General features: G+C 41.1%; 1 protein-coding gene across 4 annotated transcripts in view; it reads right to left on the minus strand.

Annotated features, from left to right (window-relative positions):
- The window catches only part of TMEM131 (transmembrane protein 131), a 202,589-nt gene that overhangs the window by 83,799 nt on the left and 101,022 nt on the right, over window positions 1-17,768 (minus strand). For all 4 annotated transcript variants that reach the window (XR_012159916.1, XM_073352822.2, XM_073352811.2 and 1 more), the window contains exons 5-7: window positions 8,672-8,795; window positions 4,182-4,298; window positions 1,513-1,635 (exon numbers count right to left, since the gene is read on the minus strand). Coding sequence is in view for 3 of the 4 variants with exons in the window: in XM_073352822.2 (XP_073208923.1) it covers window positions 1,513-1,635; window positions 4,182-4,298; window positions 8,672-8,795 (364 nt within the window). In the remaining variant the exon portion in view is untranslated. The remainder of the gene's footprint in view (window positions 1-1,512; window positions 1,636-4,181; window positions 4,299-8,671; window positions 8,796-17,768) is intronic.

Below are 17,768 nucleotides of genomic sequence, written 5' to 3' on the forward strand. Positions count from 1 at the left end.
GTGTGGTTGCTGGTGAGTATTTGCTTCAAGTTGGGGGGCTGTCTGTAAGCAAGGACTGGTCTGTCTCCGAAGATCTGTAAGAGTGATGGGTTGTCCTTCAGGATAGGTTGTAGATCCTTGATGATGCGCTGGAGAGGTTATAGTTGGGGGCTGAAGGTGACGGCTAGTGGCGTTCTGTTATTTTCTTTGTTGGGCCTGTCCTGTAGTAGGTGACCTCTGGATACTCTTCTGGCTCTGTCAATCTGTTTCTTCACTTCAGCAGGTGGGTACTGTAGTTGTAAGAATGCTTGATAGAGATCTTGTAGGTGTTTGTCTCTGTCTGAGGGGTTGGAGCAAATGCGGTTGTGTCGTAGAGCTTGGCTGTAGACAATGGATTGTGTGGTGTGGTCTGGATGAAAGCTGGAGGCATGTAGGTAGGAATAGCGGTCAGTAGGTTTCCGGTATAGGGTTGTATTTATGTGACCATCACTTATTAGCACTGTAGTGTCCAGGAAGTGGATCTCTTGTGTGGACTGGACCAGGCTGAGGTTGATTGTGGGATGGAAATTGTTGAAATCATGATGGAATTCCTCAAGGGCTTCTTTTCCATGGGTCCAGATGATGAAGATGTCATCAATGTAGCCCGAGTAGGGGCGTTAGGGGTCGAGAGCTGGGGAAGTGTTGTTCTAAGTCAGCCATAAAAATATTGGCATACTGTGGGGCCATGCGGGTACCCATAGCAGTGCCGCTGATTTGAACGTATACATTGTCCCCAAATGTGAAATAGTTATGGGTGAGGACAAAGTCACAAAGTTCAGCCACCAGGTTTGCCGTGACATTATTGGGGATACTGTTCCTGATGGCTTCCCCCGCCCGCTGTCCTGCTGGTAATAGCTCACCTTAATTGATCACTCTTGTTATAGTGTGCATGGTAACACCCATTGTTTCATGTTCTCTGTGTATATAAAATCATGCTACTGTATTTTCCACTGCATGCATCCAATGAAGTGGGCTGTCGCCCACGAAAGCTTATGCTCAAAAAAATTTGTCTCTAAGGTGCGACAAGTACTCCTGTTCTTTTTTCTTTAGAGAGTAGTTTCACATAAGAAACCCAAATCATGCAAACTTCTATTCAATTTTCTGCCTGTGAGCAATCCCAATTATTCTAGTGGGACTTGCGTGTAAAGTTATGCAAGTGCTTATAATTTGCAAGATTCGGCCCTAAATTTACATACCTGTTTATTTGTAATTCCGTACAATGTTTTGAACACAGCTTCTCAAAATATTAAATTAGACAATCAAGTCATCAAATCAGTTATGAGTGTTTTTCTCCTTTAGTGCATTTTAAACAGGGCACATTAGTGCTCAAAATACCAGAAAAGAAGTTTTGAAAAGTGGGGGGAGGGAGGGGAAGCATTCTGAAACAAAACACTTTGTAATTTTTATACAATTTCAACAAAGCAAATATTGAACAAATTTCAGTGAACACTGTAAAAAATAAACACATACATGAAGCTGGCACCTGATGCTCACCTGCAAAGGTTCACTGTGGGGATTGTGTATATTTATTATAGGAGAAAAACTGCTATTTACAGGAACTCTTGCCCCAATAAAAGGGCGCAACCGATAAGGGTTCGGGACTCCAACACCAAACACCTGTTTCAAACCAGAGGAAAAAAAGAGTCTTAGTTTCTGCAACTAGTATTGTATCTAAAAAATGTGTCAATTTTAGGGAACGGACTCGGCAATTTTTCAAATAAATGCCATCAATTTAAAGTGTGCTCTAATTCTGAAAATTAATTTTAAAAAGGCATCATGGAAATCCATGTTTATTTCAGATCAAGTTGGCTCAGTGTACAACCAAGAGTATGATTTCTATACCCGTCACCTCTGCTAACTACTGACACACAAACACGGAACATAGAGTGCGACGAAAGCCAGGTCAGATTGTTGATCTCTCTGGTCCGATATCTTTTCTGAGTGGCCGGTACCAGATGTTTCACAAAGGTGAAAGACATCTCATAAGGGACAGTTACAGAATAGCTGTAATTTCTTCCTAAACAACTAAACTTCCTCTCTGTTCTATATAGGTTCTAATATCACACATGGTCTTTGTACCTGAGCAGCAGGCTTAGACGCAGAAACATGAGTATTTCTCTATATTTTTCTACCCTATCCATTTTAGCAGAAAATGTTCTTATTATCCACACAGCTAATTCTTTTTGTAAATTATCCTTCACTTGAATTATATTTAGTGGCAATGAGTTCCACAAGTTAATTGTGTGGTGAATAAAAAAATGTCCTTTAATCAGTTTTAAAATTTCTAAATTTCAATTTCACTGAATCCTCCCTTGTTCTTGTACAGGGATCTCAAACTCCTGGCCCCCATCTGCGGCCTGAGAACCTCTCCAATGTGGCCCGTGGGCCTCCAGCAATTTTGGGGCCAGGTCTCTGCCTTGGCCCCACCTGCTGCCCCCTGGTGCTCCCCCAACCCCTGAGCAATTTAAAATGGCCTGGGTCCCCGCCCATCACTGGCAACACAGCAGAGCTGAGCGGCTTCCTGTGCACTCGCTCCACATGGCTGTCAGCCCCTCCCTGTGGCCCTGGGGCGGGGCTGTGCTTCCACACGCTGCCCCCGCCCCGAGCGCCCCTGCAGCCGATGGGAAGCTGCGGGGGGCAGAAGCATGGGGAGGGCCCCTGGCCTGCCCCGCCTTGGAGCCCCAGTTAACTGCCACACCCCGCAACCCCCTCCCAGAGCCTGCACCCCCAACCCCTCCCGCCCACAAACTCCCTCCCAGATTTGCACACACCTCTCAGCCCCAAACTCCCTCCCAGAGCCTGTAACCCCACCCCCTCCTCCTGCCCCAACCAGAGCCTGCACCCAGCACCCAAACTCCATCCCAGAGCCTGCACCGCAGACCCCCTCCCCCACCCAAACTCCCTCTCAAAGCCCAACCTCTTACCCCTTCTGCACCTAAACTCCCTCCCAGACCCTGCACCCCAATCCCCTACCCCAGACCTCCTCCCCCACCCAAACTCCCTCCCAGAGCCTTAGGCAGGTGGGGGGCAGAGTTGGGGGGGGGCGGGTTCTGGGCGGCATGAATGACACTGGCCTGCTGGGATGATTTGAGGACTGGCCCTGGCCCTAAGGTAAATCGAGTTTGAGACCCCTGCTCTAGTACTATAAGAAAATACACTGAGCATTTTAACCTACGTCCACCTTGCCAGCTTTGTTCTTCTCTCTCTCATTTTTTACTGTGTGACTTCAGACTAGAACCAAACTTTAAAATCTGCATATGAATTATTACATTAAATTGGCCCATTGGGCATCTAGTAAACAACAACAAAATTACTGGTGTATAACTTCTGCAGTTACTTTTTTTTAAAAAAAGAAACCATATTGTTAGGGAATTCAGTACAGATTTTCAAAAACTGGCTTAGTAACCTGGTTCCAGAATCTACTTGCCCACCACCATTTCTCTTTCCCACTCATTTCTCATATGCCTAACCGTACTGGTAGATTTACTAATGGCAAATACTTAATTTACTAGTGATTTGAATCAACTTACAAGTGACCTAGAAGTTGACATCCCTATCACATTGCCAGACTTTTGAATAATCCATCCTCCTAACTTAACAGTAAGACATCCACATTATATATGGAGGAACCTTCGTCACTCCCTAGTACATACAGAATATACAAACTATAGCTCCCCTTATATGTGAAGTTATTTAATATCTGATTCAGATACCCTTATTCTCACTGAACAGCATCCACAATATGAGTTAGGGGGTCAGATTCTTGCCCTTAATTTGTTAGCTTTCAGCACAACACCAAAGGAAAGCATTCTATTAAAAAGTTGCCCCAATCAGGAACAGATACAAACTTGTGATAACAATGGGTAAGCTACTGCATACCTTTGTCTTCAGGAAACTTTTCAGACAGGATGCTCAGTATTAGGTTTTGATAGGGGTATTTACATATAGCAATTTGTGAGCATAATGGTGTTTATAGGTATTAATGTCCACACTCAGGCAACAAATTCTGTGGCACTTTTCTCCATATCTTGGCACCTCTTTAGATGGCTAAACAACACTTTTTATACCTACCACTAAACATAGTCACAAAAGATATTCACAGACCTATATGGTTATCTATTTTAAGAATGTTAAAAAGATTATTCTCGCATTTCTTCTCTTACCTGGTAAGTAAATACCCCATGATTAGAAGTGTTAATAAATAAAGTGTTCTCTACATTCCCAACTACTCTTGCAAGGAAAACTACATCAAAAGATGTGTTCCCTCCTGGAAGAATTTTCTGAAAAATAAAAGCAATGAGAAAATAAGAACATTGAAGGAGGACTATCCACCTTTCAAACAAACACTGTTGCATATTATAGTCAAGAATCCCCTCCAGTGTACTTCATGGCGAACTTGACCTAAATTCTATGGAAAGGATTTTGCAGCAGACTAGAAATTCTGTGGCAGCTTCACATAAAGCAAAGGAGGTTCTAAATGGAGTTAAATGTGAATATGAATAATATAATCAATACATTACATGTTTAGTTTGATATTATAATTAAAATTTACACTACACCCTACATTTTTATGTTCAATATCCTGCAGAAACTTTGTACCGATAACTTATAGCTGCATAATGAATGTTGTTGTGAAGAAACTAGCAATTATGACAGAACTTTTGGACGCATAGAAGGTTGTCAAAGGTTGTGCTTTTAGGGGCAGGGACCATAACAACATTTGTGTTTGTATAGCAACTTAAGGTGCTACCCAAAATAAATAAAAACAAACAGATGACTATTTCGTGTTTATTACTTGTTAAAGTTATTAGCAGTTAAAAAGTTCTGACATTTAACGACATTAAGTTTCAGTATTAACACTCATGGATATGAACAAGGCCATTTACTCCTGTGTTAGAATTACTGTTTCAGACAGTCTTACAACTCAGGCAGATATCACTTCATTGTTTTACACTCCATTAATGTTTTTAAAGTTTTCTTTGTAACTATACAGGCTAGAAACTCAATTTTATTTTTAAATGCAGCTGAGATCCTGCAGTATAGTTCTGGCACAAAGGGAGGACTCAGAAGGAAAGTCAGCAACCACAAAATGGCACAGTAAGTGGGACTATGACTAAATTTGTTAATGCATTTCTAATATCAGTCTTATTTTCTCTTCATTGTAATTTGTTTTTTCAAATCAGTTTAAGATAGCCACAATGAAAGCTATATAGTTCAAAGAATGTTTAGCTGAAACTGCACATTTAAACATTAGCAAAAAATATTAACAAGGAACAAAGCAAGATTTAAGCTATTGTATACAGTACTTCGTTAAAAAAATTAATGTATTCATATGGGTTTCTAACAGCTTAATCTAAAATGTCACTGAAATTTCTTAAAGATTTTAGTTTGAAAACAAAGTCAATTTCATACGGAGAAAATACTATATATCACCTATTCATTCTACCTTTATATAGGCAAAGGAAGTTGAATGTCAGTGTTCACACAGTTGTACGATACTGCAAACTTCAACCTTAAATCAGGACCTTAAAACCTGATATGAGTATTCAACACTTAGAACCAAAAAACATTCCGTAACATTAAAGATTACAGTACAGGGTTTGGGCACTGATTATCAAAAGGTACTTTCTGATTACCCAGCTTTGCCACTTTGGTGGTGAAACATCAGTGCATCAACTCCCACCGCCCATCTCTTAACTGACGTATTAGAGTTTAAAAAAGTGTCTATGTTCATTATCTTTAAATGGAGAAAAAATAAAATCTATTCCCTTTTTCCTTCTGTCCTCTTCATATCATCCATCACTTTTAAAAAAACAGAAATAAAACGTTTTGAAAAAACTCACATTAAGCATTACATGTGCCCAGTTTTTTTCATCTTTTTTAGCTTTGTCTGTCCAAAGTATGTTAATTCTATTGTACTGTGATATTTTAATACGTTTTTAAATGGAAGGAATTTCTACAAAATTTAAGGCGGGGGGAGAAATGGTAAACCAATCTTGACAGTGTCCTTTAAATAATAAAAATGAATTGCCATTTCACTGAGAAATGAAGACAAATGAGAAATTTATTTGGCCAGATAAAGACTGGAATTACCTATTTGTAAATTAAAGATAATGCACCGTTTTCCTACCACATCCTCAAATAATCTCACTCATATCCAAAGCTACTTGATATTGTAAATAATTTCTAAAAATTAATTTTTTCTATACCTTGATTTAACTTGATTTATTGACTATTCAAATATCATAATTCTCAACACTGAGAAAGGACATCTCATTGTTAAGGACCCAAAAACGGTTATAGTTTTCTGAACACACTAGACAAAAACAAACAAGAAAGCGCACACAGATGCTAGCCCTCTTCAAATTTCTTGGTTGAGAGCCCAATGCCTGTCATCTGCTTCACAGGCCTTGGAAAAAACTGCTCTGATGGGTTAGTAATAAGTACAACTCCCTGTAAATTTGTCATACTCAAGGCAACACATGTACAATCAGCAGAGCTTTGACATCCACTCTATCAAGAGTATTGTAGATCAGGTTTAAAAGAGGTAGAATGGTTTAACTAAAATGAATCAGATCTTTGGATTTAACTTTACAAAGTATGAAGTGAACACATTAAGGTATTTCTGATTTCAGTGCGACAGTTCAGACCTCGCTGTTCAATTTGGCTTGTATCTGTTATAGCAATATGCTGGCTCTATATGTTTTTTCTATTAATTTTAATTTTCTAAACTGCCTTCAGCTAGGAAACAAATTCCCAATATGAAGTGTTCATTAAACAGGCTAATAGCAGTTGCTTCAAGAAAAATGCTACCTCAAATAACACAAAGATCCTTAAGGTAAACCGGAAACTTTCGGGCTACTTGTTTTTTGGAGGGTTTTTTTTTAAATGCACAGCATTTCTGTATCCATCTTAAAGGACTCACCTCTTGGACAGGTGACATCTTTTGAAATGGGTGAAAGTATGGATCTGTACCCTTTCAAAATTAAGTAAAGTGAAAGATGCTTCTGAGTACTGTACTGAACATCTAAGCAAATAGGTTAGAACTTTAAAATACAACTGTACTTGTGGACTGATATCTGATTAAAGGATACAGTAATGTATGACTTATAAAAACACCACATGGACTCAGAGCTTCACTCTGGATTACAAGAGAAGGAATGGAACTAGACACAGTTTGTGATTCAGAGGGTCTGATTATACTCTGACAGTGATTTGCATTATTGATAATTTAACAGTGAATCTCCCCCAGCTGCTCCTCAAGTGATATTTAAAGCAGTTTGGCTGCTAGTGTAAATAGGGACAAATTGTTTTCAGCATCTCCACAGAAGTGTCCTAGAGGCCTAGTATGATATAGGATCTGTCAGAGTTTAAAACCATTTGACCCATCTACATTACCAGCCAAACTGTACTGACATCAGTTGACACAGATCTAGAAGGGACCAGTTGACAACCATTGTCAGCAATAGGCTACTGTCCTAATTTAGACAGACTGTGGGGGGTGGGGGGAACCTCAGACAGCAACTAGCTGACACAGAACTTCCTAAAAGGTAAGACTTAGCTGGTATTCTTTGTAACAAATCTTAGAGCACAGCTGGTACATTTTTCATAACAATCTTAATCTAGTTGTGTCTGCTTATTTACTGTTTCTAATGTTCTCCCTTATGATAAATGCATTTAAAAACTTAAAAAAAACCCCACACAACCCTGGAATTGGCTGTAGAAACTATTACCACAAAAAAACTGTCGACAGCTGCCAAAAGAGTAAACTGACCGACATTAAAAGACAAGGAAGCAGGAATGACCTAGTGGGCTTAAGGATCAGGTTAAAGGCAGAAGAGTTTCAGTGGCTCCCCCCCAAAAATACTTCAGTCTTAGTTTAATGAGTCCTAAGGATTTCAATGCAGGTTCCTTTCATGGCAAAATTAGGGACGACTTCACCTAAAAGAAATGTTTAGAATGTAAAGGAAAATAGTTTACAAACAATCAGTGGTGCAAGTAGGGCGGTATAGTCGGTACACCGTACCATTAAGATATTTATAGCTGGGCCGGTACGCTGTACCGTAAAGACACAGGAGAAGCAGAACATCGGGCCGCGTCCTCTGGTGCAGCTGTACCACCCCCAGCCCTTCCATGCAGCTGCGTCTCCTGGCTGGGATCTGTACAGCAGCCCGCTGTAGGATAGGGCTGGAGGTGGTACAGCCGCTCCAGGGCTGAACAGCAGGGCTCTCTTGGGAATCGCAGCAGTGAAAGAAGCAGAATGCCAGCAGCTCCCCCAGAGTGGCTGTACTGTCCCTCATCCCGGGCCCAGTCCTCCGGCAGGGCTGTACAGACCCCAGACAGGACTCAGGAGACGCAGCTGCGTGGAAGGGCTGGGCGGCGGTACAGCCACCCTAGAGGAGTTGCCAGCGTGGGGCTGTCCAGTGGGCCCATGTTCTGCTCCTTTCACCGCCGCGGTTCCGGAGAGCCCTGCAGTTGTTTTAGCAGTCTTGGTAAAAGTCAAAAGGTAAAGATCAAAAGAACTGAAGAATCCATAAAGTTTTAGATATCCATAAGAAATTTTGTTTCAAGCAAGAGCTACTCATTACAAAGAGAAACAAGTTTTCACAGTCATAAGAAAAACAGGATAACTTTAAAAAGCAGAGTAACTCACCCTATTTTGAAAGAATGATGCATGAAAATGTGATGTTGTAGCAGATATTGATACTAATATAATAGTTTCTTCTGAACTAGGGTTATGTAGATAAACTTTTTCCATTTTTGGCATCCCAACTGGCCTGTCAAAAGACAAGAGAAAGGATAAAAGTCTATTCAGAATGTTTTTACTGTGTTTTATTAGACAAAATTATTATTAGGTTTCATATCACAGAATACTGGACAAGAAATACAAATTTAAATAAAGCAGTGAAAAGAGTTCACATACATAAGTCCTCATTAAAAGCAGTATGAAGCAATACTTAAGTCTCACCTGGAAATAAGAGAAGCAGCATCTCCTTACAAGCTTGCTCTTGTTCTGTAGTTTATTTATTTTATTTGCTTATATACTTTTCTGTGGTGCTCGTATCTGGACACACCCTAAACCAGGGATCGGCAACCTTTTGCACGCAGCCCGCCAGGGTAAGCCCCCTGGTGGGCCAGGCCAGTTTGTTTACCTGCCGTGTCCGCAGGTTTAGCCGATTGCAGTTCCCACTGGCTGTGGTTCGCCACTCTAGGCCAATGGGGCCTGCAGGAAGCAGCGGCCAGCACATCCCTCGGCCCGCGTCACTTCCCGCAGCCCCCATTGGCTTGGGACAGCGAACCGCGACCAGTGGGAGCTGCGATCGGACGAATCTGCGGACGTTGCAGGTAAACAAACAGACCCAGCCTGCTAGGGGGCTTACCCTGGCGGGCTGCGTGCGAAAGGTTGCCAGTCCCTGCCCTATTAAGAATTTAACCTAAGCACCTCTGTGAAGTAAAGGGATATCACTGTTTTACAGATGGAAAACTGAGACAAAGCCATCTTTCCTTTTTCTTTTATAAGTTTGTAATATCAAAGTAGCTTAAAGAAAAAAGGGAACACACAACACCAATCTGCAACCCTCAAATGCTGAAATTATTATTTTCATTAGATCATCATGAGCAGCCCTATCTGGGTCCTGTATTTCCTACCTGTTTACTATATTTTAGAAGCATACAAATATATACATCACTTTTGATTCAGTATTATAATATAATCTAATATTCTTATTTGAATTTTACATCTCTAGGACAACATAGCAAAGGTTCTTAAAATAGCCTGATTTAGTTACCTGAAGTGTATCAGTGCAGAAGCTTTAGAGAGCTGAGAGATTACAAAATCCATTCCCGTGACAAAAATGATAAACTGCAAGCTTTTCAGTAACAAGTGAAATCAAATTGATAATTTGTTCTACGTAGTTTTTTACTCACTTCTTTTCTTAAAGCACATATATACTAGCAAAACAAGACATGCTTTGATTTCATGATTGCTTTTCAAACTTCAATGTCTCTGAAGAAATTAGTTTTATACCTCATAATACATACCTTTCACATAAATCATTCGAGTGTACATTGTGTGTACTTGCTCCCTAAAACTATAGTCTGTGTCTATTCAAATAGTGTACACTTTCATTACAGTAGATACCATACAGCAATTCTAGTAAATAGTTTTATACTAATCAAAAGGGTTGAAGATCCTGGCAACCTACGTTTTGGCTAGTTACCAGTTTACTTAACGAATGCTAGTGTAATTATGCAATTGTTTCTATAACTTTTCATTTTAGGTTCCAAATGTGAAGCAGGATAATTTTGCTGACTGTCAAACAAGTGATTTACAAATACCTGAGTGGTGATAATCAATTTTCATCACAATTAAATATCATTTAGGTAACTGGAAGATGCTTCCTGTTTATGAAGTAATAAGTGTATCCTGTGCTAAGCACCCTGAAGCTAAAAGGCCAAGGTGTTATCAAACAAGGATAGTTACTAACAAGTTATTTTTATTCCACTGAAATACTATCTTCTCACTCTGCATTCTGTTTGGCTTTCTAGAAATGCAGCTATATGTAGCACCTGATAACTGAAGTTATGAATGTGGAACAGAATCTGATGGCATCTGAAACATATAGCTGCTAGAATGGTTTTAGTGAATATGGAATTTACCCTCTTCTTTAGAGGTAAAGAGGTGGGTAAGTCCTTTGTACTGAGCCATGTTCTATATGTGGCTAAAGCAAGGGTCCTGGTTATTGGCTCAAAAGTAATTCTCAGAGATTTCCATCTGTTCACTGTGGGGCAAGGATAGGTTGTTGAGAAAAGACCTCTACTGAGAACACCTCTGACTTCTTTTCAATCTATATCTAGTTTGGGATTCTTCGAACAAATGCAGACTTGCCTTCTGAAATTTGTAAGATTTCATTTGAATGTTAAAAGTTTAGTAATCTCAGCAGGAATTCCCATTCAGCCTTAACATCTCACCCTTCCATCTCCACTTCTTTGTGGGAAAATTGGAGGATGAGGAAGAATAGAAAGATTTTTTTGTGATTTTTGGATTCTTCATTTAGTTAGTTTCAGGAAAAGAGAAATCTAGATCCTCTAACAGGTCTGCTCTGGTTCTAGACAGAGCCTTTATGAATTCTGAGGCTGTCTACAAATTTTGGCAGCTGCTGAAAGCTAGTCTAAAGGAAAGCTTCCTATGAAAGAGAGACCTAAGCAAAGGAGACTACTCTGACTTCAGTGACATGTGCAATACCCAGTTTGCCCTAAATGGAAAGGTTATCCTTTCATAATTTTGCTCACTTCTCATCTATTATTAACAGTTCAGCTTTGGACTCCTGCCACAGCTTCATGGAAAGCAAGACAGTGGACAAGACCAAAGCACAAAAAAACCGTGATCCCTGTTCTGCACTCAGACATACATAATGGTTGGTCTGAGCAATATGGATGAGTTACTTTTCTGACCAAGGTAAGTGAGAGAGATAAGTCGAGATCAGTTGTGTCACTCTAGCAGGGGAAATACAGCAGAAATTAAGAAAGAGATATCACTGCACTGTCAGAGGCTGAGATTCTTAATCTTTAAGTTTTAATTAATGTAACAAGTATTTTTATAAGGTATATTTTTGGACCAATCATTGCAGTGCATCAGCCTCTTTTCAATCGGTTTTCAAAGCTCCACAGATGGAAATACTAAGAGCAGGTCATTATCCAGCCATGTCACCCAGAATGAACTGGACCAAAGTTATGGAGCAGGTCCTTAAGGAACCTATTTTGAAGCACTTGGAGGAGAGGAAGGTGTTCAGGAACAGTCGACATGGATTCACCAAGGACAATTCATGCCTGACCAACCTGATTGCCTTTTATGATGAGATAAATGGCTCTGAGGATATGGGAAAAGCAGTGAATGTGATATATTTTGACTACAGCAAAGCTTTTGATATGGTCTCCCATAGTATTCTTGCCAGCAAGTTAAAAAAGTATGGATTGGATTAATGGACTATAAAGTGGATAGAAAGCTGGCTAGACTTTCGGGCTCAACAGGTAGTGATCAATGGCTTGATGTCTAATTGGAAGCCAGTATCAAGCAGAGTGCCTTAGGGGTCGGTCCCGGGGCCGGTTTTGTTCAACATCTTCACTGATGATCTGGATTGCACCCTCAGCAAGTTTGCGGATGACACTAAGCTGTGGGGGAGAGGTAGATATGCTGGAGGGTAGGGATAGGGTCCAGAGTGACCTAGACAAATTGGAGGATTGGGCCAAAAGAAATCTGATGAGGTTCAACAAGGACAAGTACAGAGTCCTGCATTTAGGACGGAAGAATTCCATGCACTGCTACAGGCTGGGGACCGACTGGCTAAGCAGCAGTTCTGCAGAAAAGGACCTGGGGATTACAGTGGACGAGAAACTGGATATGAGACAACAGTGTGCCCTTGTTGCCAGGAAGGCTGACAGCACATTGGGCTGCATTAGTAAGAGCAATGCCAGCAGATCAAAGGAAGTGATTATTTCCATCTATTCGGCACTGGTGAGACCACATCTGGAGTACTGCATCCAGTTTTGGCCCCCCACTACAGATAGGATGTGGACAAATTGGAGAGAGTCCAGCGGAGGGCAACGAAAATGATTAGGGGGTTGGGGCACATGATTTACAAGGAGAGGCTGAGGGAACTGGGCGTATTTGGTCTGCAGAAGAGAAGAGCAAGGGGGGATTTGATAGCAGCCTTCAATTACCAGAAGGGGGGTTCCAAAGAGGATGGAGCTAGCCTGTTCTCAGTGGTGGCTGATGACAGAACAAGGAACTTGACAGTCTCAAGTTGCAGTGTGGGGGGAGAAGTAGGTTGGATATTAGGAAAAACCATTTCATTAGGAGGGTGGTGAGGCACTGGAATGCGTTACCTAGGGAGGTAGTGAAATCTCCATCCGTAGAAGTTTTTAAGGCCTGGCTTGACAAAGCCCTGGCTGGGATGATTTAGTTGGGATTGGTCCTGCTTTGAGCAGGGGGTTGGACTAGATGACCTCCTGAGGTCTCTTCCAACCCTAATCTTCTATGATTCTATGATACAAGGCTTTAAATTATTGCATTATTTGACCTGCCAGCATCCCTCATTCTAAGGTAAAATAACTGACAAATACAAAACAGATTGCATCAGCTTAACATATTTAGTTTTGATCTACCAGTAGAACTGTTTTCTAGATTAAGTTTAAACATTAACAAGCAATTCATAGATTCATAAATATTAAGGTCAGAAGGGACCATTATGATCATCTAGTCTGACCTCCTGCACAACGCAGGCCACAGAATCTCACCCATCCACTCCTGCAATAAGACTCTCACCTATGTCTGAGCTATTGAAGTCCTCAAACCATGGTTTAAAGACTTCAAGGAGCAGAGAATCCTCCAGCAAGTGACCCGTGAAGTGAAGACAAAGCTGTTCTATACTCTCTTCAGAGTAAAAACTGCCTGCCAAATATTAAAAGCATAGAGTTCACAAGCACGATAGAACTATTTGCAGTGATAAACAGAAAACAAAACAAAAACTAAAAAGTTAGTCTTGTAGAATATTAACCTAGGAAGAAAACATTAGGCATGGGTTGAGATGTTGCAGATGCTTTTCAACACAAGTGAGGCAAGGCAAATCCGCAGATACATTTTGCCACAGACTGAAGATTTCAGTACCATTTGAAGACTTTCATAGTCTGTTAATCATGATTTAACAACCTCAGTGAACATACTGGTAGACTGCTTTTACAAGATGAATTGTAAATTTAGTGCTTGTGAGAAAGACCAGATTGAAAGAAAATGAAAAGAAAGTCCTCTAGTTACATACTGTTAGAGCTACGGCAGCAGTCAATAAATCCCCTCCCTCTTCTAGAGGTATCACCTTCTACAAGTGAGAGGTTAATTTAGTACCTTTCTTCTGTTTAACCGGTGGCAATCCAACATGGTCTACATGGAGCCCCAGTGACGTAGCAACACAGTGCTTAAGAGCTAGTTAGTGGGATGGGGGGGAACCCTACACTGGTGAAACAAACATACTGGATACAAATAGGTTTTTAAAACCAAACTCACTAAGTGTATCTCAACTGGTAAAATACATGAAATTTCACACGTAAAAAGATCAGGGTTTTCATTTGATACAATAGGTCAGAGCCATCTACTTGCTTGCCTGAGTCCAAACTGGGACAGTCTGGTGGGCCATATTATGAAGCCAGTTATGGTGGTGAGACACTAGACTGATACTAGGCTAGGACTATAACAGGGTTTAAAAGAGAACTGGATAAATTCATGGAGATTAAGTCTATTAATGGCTATTAGCCAGGATGGGTAAGGAGTGGTGTCCCCAGCCCCTGTTTGTCAGAGGGTGGAGATGGATGGCAGGAGAGAGATCACTTGATCATTACCTGTTAGGTTCACTCCTTCGGGGGCACCTGGCATTGGCCACTGTCAGTAGACAGGATACTGAGCTGGATGGACCTTTGGTCTGACCCAGTATTGCCATTCTTGGGTCTTAAGATACGGGAGGGACTAGCTAGCTACCATATGGAAAAATGACACCAGAGAGACTGACACTAGATTCCTGGCCAGGAAGAATTGGTTCTCTTTATTACGAAAGTCTTAACTCCTGAAAGGCATCACTAGGCATGATAAACTGAGCCTGTTCTGGAAGCTGGGAAAAGGAATCTCCGTGTATGCCATAGAGAGAGTGCTGAGACTAGAATAAGGAGCTGGGATATGTTTGGTACATGCCACAGGTACAGTGATGAGAGGAGGGAAAGGAGAACACCCATTGAGATGAATGGGGCAGTTCAGCTTCTCAGAGATAGTATTTCAAGGTGTAATCATCTCCATGGGGTATTTCTCACAGGCATGTTCTCATCTGAATCAGATGAATGGGCCAGTTTACACCTCTGCAAGCCTCCTATGCTGCAGAGGTGTGTACAGAGTCCCTTCTCACTACAGTAGGCCCCCAATATGGGATGGAGGCTCTGGGGCTACCCTCCTCTTCCCTTTTTACCTCCAGCTCATACATGTGCTACTTACAGCGCAGGACTACCACTTTTTCTCCTCCCCAAGACTTTTCCAGCCCTACCAGGAGCATGAAGAGACCACCACCAAACAGGACCTAGTTATCTCTAACAAAATCTACTATTTTCCACATCATGTCCAACACAATTCTATATCATCATTCCTCTTCATACACTCTGACGTCTGTACTGTCTGCAGGGAGTAGCTATACTGTATACAGGTAGCAGTTGTAGCAATTTTTCAGAGCTCACAATGCCATTTGAGGAGAGGTGGAGCTGCACCTAGATGAAATCAGGAATGCTTATTTCCTGGACTGTTTATATGCAGGAATTCTAAGTAGATGATCTCACCTTTTTCCTCTAAAATCTAAGAGTGTTTTTCTTTTTTAAAAGGTCAATAGTGTTTCAGGGCTTCTAAAATGGATGTCACGGTCACCTCCAAAGGCTGACATTCTACTAGGTACGTCAAGACAGGGAATGTAAGAGTGCTTCATGCCATTCTAATATTTGTGGAGTTCTTGAGGCCACTGAGAATATACATTTGCACTGGCATTTAGACACTGCTATGCACTCTCTCCATTCTCTAGCTACACCGTTCCTCTGGAAAGTTCTAGCAGTCTACTGGCAGAACACAAACCTCAGTCAGGATAATCAAATGCGATATTCCTAAGCAAGACAATGCCTACAAGTTTCCCCCATGCTACTATTGTGCCCTTTTTCCCCACTGTCCTCCACATGCTTGGGAACGATACAGTCCTCTGATCTGACAGAGGCAGGTGGAGAACACTCAGAAACCAGGAGTTAAGATTTTGTGGGAGACATTACCTTAACTCTGCTTTCAGAGGTTTCAGTTTAGCTCCCTCGATGTTTTGAAAGGGTATGAAGCAGCACTAAGCAAGTTTTTTGGCAGTGAATGTAAGTATTTCATAGGCCCTGATTCTGAAGGGCATGATGTACAAGGGTGCTCAAACCAGGTTGGTTATTAATAGCTTGATTAGTTTCTCAGAGTTACTCTAGCAGGATTTATGGAAGCCTCTGATTTATACATTTAAAGCCCACAAATATGTTTGTTAGAATTGTGGCACAAATTAGGAGGAGAAGGAAATGCAAAATTGATGAACAACACTATCCTATCTTGGTCCGCTCAAACTGAATACTTCATAATTTGTAACACCATAAGCTACTCCTTTTTAGGACAAGCCAAACTAAGGACAGAATGTCAGATTTAAAATCTATTTTAAAGTTAGCTATCAAGTTTTATTAAGTTGTGTTGACATCTTAAGACTATCAAGTATATATGTATTACGGCTTTACTGAAAAATTAAACCTACCAAGAGAAGAAACTACTTGTGAGTAAGTGGGTGCCCAAATTTAAATTCGTTTTTGAACTTTCTGTTCTGGATTTAATATTCATGAAATACATCATACAGAGAGCCCTGAAGACTGAAGTTCTCTGTTTGCCCATAAAGCAGGCATGGGCATGCAATATTAGTCATTCTGACCTAACGTGCCTCAACCTTACTCTAGGTAACCCACCTGCAGGAGTCCTATCTTGCAGGCCTTCCTCAAGTAAAACACTCAAAGGCAACAGTAATTTTGCCTGACTAAAGCATGGAGGATCATGTCAATGGTTTTCAACTTTTTCTAGAAGAGGACCCCCCCAAGAACTGCCCTTCTGTTTAGCAATGTGGGAAATCTGATGCATTAAGGGGGTGGATGTGCAAAGAGTGCAGCACAGCTCAGATTAGTGGTGGTGTTTGTTGTATTTTTTAAATCACTATAGTAAATGTTGCATCAAGGACACCCGCACTGAATTAAAACCATAACAGAGCATTTCTAAATCAATAAGGACAACATTTGGAGATTGTGCTCTACTTCAACAAATTACGGAACAAACAACTTTATCACATGGCTTCTCTGTAAGTATTATAAAAAAACCCACAGTATTCTACATGAACGAAGCATTATATTTATAAGCAGTTTTTTTTGGAAATGCTCCAAGCAGAGGGCATGATGAAATGCAATAAAGATAAATGATTTCTTTCTTTGGTATACCTTGCAATCATCTACAGATTGGGTACTGCGAATGTCCTGTTTTAAGTGTTCTATAACTTCAAGGAAATATTCCAACGATTCATAGTAAGGATGATTTCAACCATTTCTCTAAACCACTGGAAAAGTATTTTTATTTTTGGGGTTTTTTTGCATTTTAAACTAGTAAATGGTTTTCTACCAGGCAGGAATTTTGAAGCTCCATAATCTTTTATGCTAGACTGCATGGGTTCTCAAACTTCATTGCACTGCAGCCCTCTTCTGACAACAAATATTACTACACAACCCCAGGAGGGGGACCAAAGGGCTAAGGCCCCCCCCCGCCCACCTGTTGCCCCAAGTGGAGGGGCCAAAACCCAAGCGCAACTGCCCATGGTGGTGGGGTGGGGGGAAGGGGCAGTGGGAGCAAAGCCAAAGCCCAGCAGCTTCATATCCAGGCAGGGGGCCTGTAACCTGAGCCCTGCTGCCCAGGGCTGAAGCCCTTGTGCTTTGGACCTGGGTGGTGGGGCTTGTGCTTCAGGTTTGGCCCCGGGTCCCAGCAAATCTAACACTAGCCCAGGTGACCCCATTCAAATGGAGTCCTGACCCACAGTTTGAGAACTGCTGTGCTAGAGAAAGAGATATGAAAACTCATGTATAGACAGACAAATATTCAGCAGGATTCTGTTACAAAGTATTTGGTT

This window comes from Lepidochelys kempii, chromosome 1 (assembly GCF_965140285.1).
Source record: "Lepidochelys kempii isolate rLepKem1 chromosome 1, rLepKem1.hap1, whole genome shotgun sequence".
In the NCBI taxonomy this organism is placed as follows: domain Eukaryota; kingdom Metazoa; phylum Chordata; order Testudines; family Cheloniidae; genus Lepidochelys; species Lepidochelys kempii.